Source organism: Chenopodium quinoa, unplaced genomic scaffold (genome assembly GCF_001683475.1).
Source record: "Chenopodium quinoa cultivar QQ74 unplaced genomic scaffold, ASM168347v1, whole genome shotgun sequence".
Classification (NCBI taxonomy): domain Eukaryota; kingdom Viridiplantae; phylum Streptophyta; class Magnoliopsida; order Caryophyllales; family Amaranthaceae; genus Chenopodium; species Chenopodium quinoa.
In genome coordinates, this window is record NW_018742381.1 from 2,647,322 (window position 1) to 2,657,164 (window position 9,843).

Here is a 9,843-nt window from a genome sequence, read left to right on the forward strand (position 1 = left end):
GGCCGATTTAGGGCAGGTTCAATCTCTTGTAGGTTGGATTCGTACCATCATCCCCGAATATCCAGTTATGGTTCCGGACCACTATGGAGTTAGCGATCTCCGTGATCGTGAATGGAGTGTAACCTTCACACCCATGAACGATTTACAAGTTCCTAAAACTTGTTGGCGACTCTTTTATCTCTAGTTTCCTTCCCTTTGGACGCCACCATACTTAAAGGCATGATCACAGTGGGGCTCAAAGTTGAGTTTGAAAAATTCCGTATACCTATGTTTTGTGTTTTGAGACATTTAGGATAGTGACATGGCTTATGTATTTTTAGAAGTCATGGTTAAGGAAGCAAGTTAGTTCTTTGTTACCTTATAAACCAGAAACAATTGTAGTTAAGGTTTAGTATACTTTACCTAATGTCAAAAAACGTTGTAGAGATCATTGAGGTACGATTATTCTCAAAGTTAATTTGGAACATCTCAAATATTTTTTCTTCGTTCTTATCAATCATTAATTTTGGTCTCGTAGGTGGTTCGTTAACCATCCCTAAGCTAATATTCGTAGGAGGATTAGCCAAAAAGTAGTTCGAGCTAAGAAGTCGAATCTTAGTTCATTCCTTTTGGAAATATTTACATATATGATTCTAGAACTCTTTAAAAAGTCTAAGGCACCAAGGTTGTAGCAAATTTATTGTTCCTTAAACTTTATGAACAACGAAATACCGCATTTGCCCTCTACCCCCTTGGCTGAATTGCCCAATTTACCTAGGTTAGTTTGGTCTTTTTGGGTTATCCCATTTCTCTCTCTTGCTTTTGATTGTCTCATCCTCACTCCTCAGCATCCTCGCATCATCACCACCAGTTGATGTTTGAACTGGCCGCATGTGGCGAATCCTTTTCCTACTCCCACCGCCGGCCTCCCACCCAAGCATATCCTAGCAGTTTCCCTTCTTCGATCAACATCTATTCAAACCCTAATTCCTAGAACAATTCGACACCCACAAATTTCTCAATACCACCTCCAGATTTTGAGCTTTCTCTGCGTTTTCCTCCATTGAAGCTTACTCCGAGCTTCTAATGAAGGCTTGAAGGGTACTCTGCGTTTTATCTCTCCTCCATTAAAGCAGCTCCTTGAGGTAAGATCATTTATCATTTTTAATAATCATCTAATATCAATATAAAAATCTAGGGTAAATCTTTAATTTGTTTTGGTTGATCTTATGGAGTGATTTTCTCAAATTCGATTACTGAGGTAATTTCATATTCTTTTTGGGTTTTAAGTTCTGTTTATTTTGATGGGTTTTATTCATAATCAGGGATTGTGATGGGTTTTGTTGATAAAATTGGATTTTTAAGCGGCCGAATGGTGGCTTCTTAATGCCGCTGCTGTTTGGCGTTAGATTGTGCTGGTTGCGGTTTGAATGCGACCGTGAAGGGGCGAGGAGTAGCAGTAGCAGTGGGGTTTGTGGTTGTGTAGCAGGGGAGATGTGGGGGTGTGCGAAGTGCAGTCCGCAGGGACTGCACTAGTGTCGGTGATGGTGGTTAATGGGCTGCTTGTGGCTGTTGTTGGGCGGAGGTGGAAAATTAATGGTGGTGCGCGATCAGTGAGGTTTGTGGGCTGTTGTTGCGGGGGAGATGTTGCGAGAGGGCTGTTGGGATTTTTGTGAAAGTTTTTGGGGTCTTAAGTTTGTTAATTGTGATGTTTTGTTGTGATGTTTTGTTTTTTAATTTTTTTTTTTTTTGTTGTTATTTGTTTGAAAATGTGTTTTGATAATTGATCGTGCTTTTCCTCAAATCAACACCGTAGATGATGATTCTGTTGGGACTAGATGGGCGGTTCTGATTGCTGGGTCTAATGGATACTGGAATTAGAAGCACCAGATTATAATTTCATCTTTAATTTTCCTTTAATTCAATTTAATTTTTTAATTTATTTGGTGAAGTGTAGTTTTGACTTTATGTTAATTGTAATTTTGGGTTGGATTTTTCTAGGAATTGGTTTCGATGGAAATTATCAACTGGGTATTGTGAATTAACTGTATATGATTGATTTTTTTTTTTTTCTGGGCATTGTGAAGTTACAAGTAATTATAATTTCCATCGACGAAGAATAATATTGATTGTGGTCAAATTTGATTCTCTTACAAGTATTAAGCTAAATGATGAACTTGGATTAAAAATAAAAAATAAAATAAAAAGCTTGTGTCGCATAACAGATCCTAGATTGTGCAATTATTGGTAAGTGAGAATGTATCTTTGATAATGTATCTCCTTTGCCGTTTTTCAGCAGCAAATATTGTCATTGTTCATAGAAGGGATGAAAAAGTTCCACAAATACTTGTATGGTATTGCTACCAAAGACGTCGAATCAACTCTTCCACGTCTAAAAGAAGTAAGTCAAGAAAATTCCAACAATTCTGACCTTGATATTCCTATGCATTCTCACACACATTGTCCTTTCTGTGATCATGGCTATATATGTTATATGTATATATGGTATATGATTTATGTTTGATTAAAGTTTAATCTCAACTCTCGTATTGTCATAAAGAGATGCCATAAACCCTTGCTGAATGTCCACTATCAAAATTGTAACAACTAAATGTAATCACCTCATTCTTACCAAATGTTTCTTTTATAGATTGTGATGGAACCTCAGATAATAACTTTGGAGGAGGACCTAGATAACGCGTCAAAGAAAGTAAAGGTAATCTGAATAAGGTTGTGCCTGTATGATGAAATTTTTTCTGGGGATTGGTTTTTGATGGAAATTATCAACTGGTTATTGTGAATCATCTACTGGAAATTATGGCAAGACTTTAACTTTGTTGTTTTTTTAAAATAGTTTATTGATTTGGTTGCCATAATGACAGTAAAATTTCTTGGTATGTATATAGAATTGAGGGGCAGACCAGTAGTGACGTAGACGGGATTTGATATCAATGAGTCCGGGTAATAACCAAAGACTTTACCAACTTAGCTAACTGACATTGACTTTGAAATTGATTTTTGGAGGAGGGTTTGTGTTTTGTCAATGTGTGTGTTTTTTTTTTTTATTATTTTTATGGTTTGGGAAACATTGTGCTTTGTCGGAATATATTCATCTATTATTCGGACCCTGGTGATGCTGGTGTGCTCAGTTAGTATTTTTGATCTTCATTAGTTCTCTTGCAAATCATACTTCTGTTGTTTGTGAAATCTTTTTGTTTTACCTGTTAATATTATGACTCTCTTACAATATCTTCTATTGTACTACTATAGCATTTTTTAGTGTTGAGTATTTGCTGGTAATAACAGCATATTATGGAAATTATTGTACGGCTACTCTCTCTTGGCTTTTAGGTGCTTTCATGCTGTCTATCTGACTTATCCTTACAAAATACTTCTTCATATAGTAGATAGGACATTGGCAGGTTTGGAATTGAACTCCTGCTGCTCTTTTCCCATGCCTTGTTTAGTATTATATCAATGTGAGCACACAATGATTATTTGAATATTATGGTGTTTTTTGGTTTTACAAGTGCATTACCATTTGAAAATGAACTTACCCCTAGGACTGTTAGTTGTCATGTTCAATTTCACTACTACTCCATATTGCCGGATCTTCTCCAATGTGCTCAATCAATGTTTATCATATTGTTACTTCTGAAATTGGATTTCAACCCATTTCCAAAAAATTGACAATGAAAACTTGCTATTGATAGTACATGTTTGTTCTTATGCTTTTTAGGTTGTTAACTCCAGGGAATGGCTGTTGATTTCACGATACTAGGCATCAGTAAGGACTCAAGTCTCCTAAGGTCGAAATGATTGACAATCTGTTCAAAACCTGTGTTTGACACTGAAGATGAAGTTATCATGAGGTATGTTTTAGGAAGATGTTACTTGTGTGAATGCTGTCTTAAGCGTAAGCAGTCCTAATATGGGTTATTATATTTCATCAGGGAGGCTCTACTTGATTCAATGTCTGTTAAAAGAAAGCCTGAACATATCATCATATTTAGGTACGAGTTTTTGCCTAATTAGTATTTAAGATCTCTGCATATTTTTTTTGCAAAACCATTGAGGTTTTCCCATGATTATTAAACTATCTTACTGTGCATTCTTTCATAATTTTCAACTTTTCGTAACCAACATATTCCAAACTCTTGGCGTAAATTCCTGGATGAGAAGTGGAACCCAAAGTTTGTGGTGATTGTGGCTCAGAAGAATCACCATACCAAGTTTTTCTAGCCTAATGCTCCTGAGAATGCCCCTCATTTGAAAAATAATAAAAAGATGCAACATGTATGGCTTTGTGGGTTCTATTCCAAGACTTTAATCTAAGATTGTTGTATCTTTTAAGCCACAATCACCGGAAATGTTGTTTTACAGCACTTTCATTCATCTTATTTCTGTGTAAGAAGCAGCACTTGTTGTTTTACATGTTTTGATTTTGATCAAAGAATTGTTTTGGCGTCTTAGTGTATTGGTTTTATAAAATCAGAAGGAACAAATTTTGAGTCAGGGTATGAAGTTGGAGCCTTTGAATCTCCAACAGAAACTCCGCTAATCCATAAAGAAGGAGAAGCAAGTCCATGGTCCAAAACACCTTGTAATTTATTTGGATTGATGTGATGATTTTGGTATTAGAATTTGATAGTTACAAAGATTATTTATGTTTTGTCTGTTGGTAATAATGATAAGCTTTGTTGGTTTTGATTTTTAATTAGGTTGTTATGCCATTGTTTTACTGCACACACACCCCGTTGCATAACAATCAACTTAATTTAGTTGACGTTAGCCTATTCTATAGTTGATTTGACAATTTTATAAGTGAGATTTTTGACAAATGAACCTATCTATGAAGTAAGTAGTAACATCTTTGATGACATGTCCAGTTAAGTATTTTAGCATTGATCAATACTATTATCATACAATGTTTCTGGAAAAAAGTTGTGCTGAATAATTCATGCCAATTGATTAAAGGGTATGATTATCAAAGTAGCAAATTGAAAGTTTATACCTTTCTGTTTTGTGGTACTTTAAAGAACTAGGTCATATCAGGGTTTATACGTTTGAATTGTAAAGTCTGATTTATAATATGGTTGAAAAATCTATTTTCTGGAAAAAGAAAAAAAAAATCTATTTAAAATAGTATATTGTGGAAAGATATTAATTTGAGAGTGAAATATAAGATGCATCCTGTTGTTTATGTACATCATTTCTACTTATAAATATTGATGATTATTAGTGTATGATAGATGTTGATCACCATGTATGCTGTGCAAGCAGGATATGAAAGCGTGGGAATGCAGTACTTAGAAGCTATTAGGAAGCTGAAGGATTCTGGTTTTGAGCCAATTCGTACTATTTATTTATCATATTTGCCAGATGGAGAGATTGGGGGACGTGATGAGGCTGAGAAGCTGGCCGATTCTGATGTGTTTGAGAAAATGAATGTGGGCTTTGTGCTGGATGAGGGAATACCTTCACCAGATGAGAAGTATTTGGCGTATAATGGGGAGAGGTCGCCAATGTGGCTGGTTATCAAGGCTACTGGGGCACCTGGGCATGGGGCAAAGCTGTATAACGATTTTGCAATGGAGAACTTGATGAAAAGTGTTGAGAGTATCAGGGGCTTTTGTGCGTCGCAGATTGATATGCTAAAAGCTGGCTTGAAAACTGACGTAGAGGTGATTTCGGCGAACTTGGTATATTTGAGAGCTGGCACACAAACACCTAATGTAAGTCCGTGTCTTTATTGTGGCAGAGGGTCTAATGGGTCTGGTCAGATTGTATTGAGTAGAAGAAATTTTGTAGATTTCAATTTGAAATATTGAGGAAAAATTGTAAATAACATGTGTCATCAGTAATGTAAATTAGTTTTTCAATAAATTCTTATTTTTTAAAAAAACTAAAAAAAATCATTACATAAGTTATTAAGAACTAACCCTTTTTCTCATTCGTGCAACATTTAGATAAAATTCTTAATATTAGAAGATATCTTTTTGTTTTTAAAATGAGGAAATATTGAAGAAAAAAAATACATATATAGCCAATCAACCAGTTTTAGGTTTCAATTAACTACTTATATTATAAATTAATGAAGAGCCTTAAAGATCATTATTTACTTAGCATCGTCATCAACTTATTGATTAACTTGTAAGAGCAACTTCAATGGTTGTAGTTAGGAATTTGTTTGCAATTTTAAATAATTTTTAGCTATTAGCTTGACCAGTGGAGCTAGAAAATGCAATTGGCTTGGCCAAGCAAATTAAATAATTTCTAGCTATTAGCTAATTTGCTTGAAAAAAATACTTGCCAAAAAAGAATAAATAAAATTAAATAAAAAGAAGCTATTTAAGTAATTGAGGTCATTTAAAAAGCAAGCTAATAGCTAGCCATTGGAGCTCAAAGTAGCTACAATGACAATTAGCTTAAAAGCTTATGTGGCTTGGCAAACTAATTTGACAATTAGCTTGCCATTAGAGTTGCTCAGTATCAAAAGCATTTTTTGAAGATATCTTGTAATAAGAAATAGTTCAATTTTGTATAGAATATGAAATAGTCTGTACAATTTCAAAACCATGTCAATCTAAAAAAGGTTAGAGGCAGAAGGAGATGGACATATTTGAAATAAGTGATAAAAGGAGAGATTGGCAAGAGAGTAAGTGGGAATTGACTTTATGACCATTTTTCAATTAAATTTGAAGACAAGATATTGATCATTTTTATAAAGAACATCAATAGTGTATGGTTTATTTTATGGAAAACAAAGCAAAAGGAAAACCAACAATGAAAAATAGTTTTTGAAATTTGTAAAACCTTAGAAGATGGGGAAGAATTTATGGTAGAATCATGCTAGATTTATACATAAATGCTTTTTATGTGTGTGTGTGTGTGTGTGTGTGTGTGTGAGAGAGAGAGAGAGAGAGAGAGAGAGAGTACAACCTGTAATAAGATTGAGATAGATAAATTTCGTATAAACATGAACCCAAATGAATAAGGTACATACCAGCTTCCCTCGTGGACTAGTGGTAAGAGAATGAAAGCTCTGAAGTCTAGGTCCAGGGATCAAGCATTGGTACCACCTCTCTTTCTCTCTTCTCTAAAAAATGAATAAGGTACATATGCAAGTAGGACTTAGCTATAAACTCTACAAATTGGTTAAAAAAAAGAGAGAGAGAAAGAAAAGATATTACTAAAGAAGGTAATAGGGTACAAATAAGTAAATAGGATAAATAGAAGATTTTTACCCCACTGGTTATAGCCCTAAGACCTATTTCGTGAAATAACACAATAACAAGATATCTATGTTATTGTAAGAGAAAAACCTTTAGATAACTGTTTAAGAACTTAAACTTATAATTATGATAAACTTATTGATTATCTCATAGTCAACATGAATTATATAGAAGCACTTTTAACAAGGATATTGTGCTAAATTGGGGGGGGGGGGGGGAAGAGAGAGAGAGAGAGAGGCTAGGAGAAAAGAAAGAAGGAAATTGATCCCTCTATCTCTCCCGGCTTCTCTCTATCTCCATCTTTCTTCCGACCTCCCTCTCTTGCTTTTAAATTTCAAATTTTATTTTATACACTAATCTCAATAAGTATTTGTATTATATACAAAATACTTATCCTTAAACTAGGAGTCTAACACCTACTTGTCTATGTTCATTTTAATTTGAGTAAGGGTTAGTATTTTACATTTAAATGATGCAAGCAGCATCCCTTTTACCAATCCTCCAATCACCCTGATCGCACCACTCAGTTTGTCAATCCTCCAATCGCTTTAATCCCACCACCCAGTTGCCAATCCTCCACTCAATCCTCCAATCGCCTTGATCGCACCACCCATTTTTCCAATCCTCCAATCACCTTGATCGCACCACCCAATTTTCCAATCCTCCAATCGCCTTGATTGCACCATCCAGTTTGCCAATCCTCCAATCTCCCTAATCGCACCACTCAGCTTGTCAATCCTCCAATCACCTTTATCGCACCCCCCATCGCAACACCCAGTTTGCCAATCCTCCAATCACTCCTGAATATATTTTATATGGCAACTCAGAATTAATGTTTTAATGAATAAGTCATAATATCCTTCCACCCTATTAAGTTTGTATGTCTCAACACAGCTCAACCTGCTATATAAATAAGCAGTTTATAACATTCAACACTAATTAATCAATTTTAGTCACAGTCACCATAAGTATTCCTATTGACTATTCCATTGACAATTTACTAACCAAGGTATTGTATTAAGTGAATGTTGACTTGAAGTGTAACTGCTACATGAATTGAAACACCAATAAATTTATTGAATAATAAGAAACAGAATTCATTCAATTTAGTTAACACACCTCAATATTACATGTTTCCAAACAAGATTAATTGCTCAAAATATATGGACAATGAAGTCTGTCTACATAACTATAATTTATAATCGTATAAGTTATATATATATATACACTAGTAGAAAAAATCTAATAGGCACCCCCCCTTTAGCACCAGTTCTTTGGGGTTTTATACACACACACACACACACACATATATATATATATATATATTGAATACCATTCACATTATCAAGAATCATGTTCAATGATGTTTCAAAATATTTTACACTTATAAATTACATAACTTTAATACAATTAAACCGATAAAATAATGATTAACACAAAACATAAGCTAATTAAATGATAATAACCAATCAGATATCACCAAATTGGTATGAAATAGGTTTTTCTGATTCACATTATAAACCCCAAAGACTATGATTTACAAATCAATCACCTATCCTCATTTATCATATGTATACATTAAAACGATGCAACAATCACAAATCACACAATTTTTTATTTCCCATCTAATTTCATGAAATTGAAGGGGCACTAGCTACTAAAAAATTACTAACACAAATCGTGATTAATTTGTTGAAGCTACCTTACTGATCACATATAAGGGGATTAAACAATCAAATAATAACTAACACAAATGTTTGCAAGTGATAAATTAACATATAATCAAACAATTTACAAAATAATAACAAATTAAGATCATCAAAATTAAAATAATGCAATAAATTCAATTCAATCAACACACCCATATATTACATTAATTCCTTAGCAGCATAATCTATTCCATCATATTTCAATTTTGATCAACGCTAACAACTATACCTAACTTCGTTACAAATAAAACATTAGAGATAATATGCGCATATAGCATCGCATAATTACACATTAGTCACCAAGCATAGATCACCAAATTGGGGGACCGCGCGCGTAGCGCGAGGGCCAACAACTAGTTTGTCCAAAAGTTTATGGGAAATTTCAAAAGTCGTTTATTTTGATAAAATAAAACAAAGTTCAAAAAATAAATTTTGAACACTATTTTTTGAGAAAGTTGTGAAAAATAAGAAACTCGTTTTTTTAAATTAGAATTCAAAATTCAGAAAAGAGTCCAGTAAATTAATGAAAGTTTGTTATGAAAAAAGTGGAACTACTATTTCTAGTAGACAAAATACATAAACATGTTATTTTCAAAACTGGACCAAAATGGAAAGAAAAGCCTAGCTCGTAATTGATTGTGACTTTTGTGTCCGAAATAGATGAAGGACAAATTGTAATTTGCAATTTATCTCAAAAAGATATAAAAATTTGAGCAAACTCTTGTATATCAAATCTTTTTGTCTCTTTTTTGTGTTTGCCATCATTCTCATATTTGCTAATTAAAATGAATTGCTCTCAATTGATCAGGCACCGTAGTTTGAAAATGGATATTACCAAACTTAAATTTCATGGAATGTTAGAATAATTTATAAAATCATTCGAATCACTTTCCAAAAATAAATATGGTCCAAATTCAAAA

The 9,843-nt window shown here is 33.6% G+C and overlaps 1 protein-coding gene across 6 annotated transcripts; it reads left to right on the forward strand.

Annotated features, from left to right (window-relative positions):
- Positions 1 to 770: 770 nt before the first annotated feature.
- On the forward strand, positions 771 to 5,912 carry LOC110698705 (aminoacylase-1-like). Of its 6 annotated transcripts, XR_002506780.1 has the most exons (7): positions 771 to 1,124; positions 2,276 to 2,380; positions 2,630 to 2,695; positions 2,886 to 2,940; positions 3,719 to 3,851; positions 3,933 to 3,992; positions 5,263 to 5,912. XR_002506780.1 is itself a non-coding variant. In XM_021876213.1 (4 exons), exon 4 carries the CDS (start codon positions 5,280 to 5,282, stop codon positions 5,808 to 5,810), a length of 531 nt encoding a protein of 176 aa, XP_021731905.1. In that variant the 5' UTR covers positions 2,707 to 2,940; positions 3,719 to 3,851; positions 3,933 to 3,992; positions 5,263 to 5,279; the 3' UTR covers positions 5,811 to 5,909. The 6 variants fall into 6 exon arrangements, 1 of the variants encoding a protein (XP_021731905.1); XR_002506781.1 differs by lacking the exon at positions 2,886 to 2,940 and having other exon boundaries at positions 773 to 1,124; positions 3,733 to 3,851; positions 5,263 to 5,911; XR_002506784.1 differs by lacking the exon at positions 2,886 to 2,940 and having other exon boundaries at positions 774 to 1,124; positions 2,279 to 2,380; positions 5,263 to 5,911.
- The last annotated feature ends 3,931 nt before the right edge of the window (positions 5,913 to 9,843 follow it).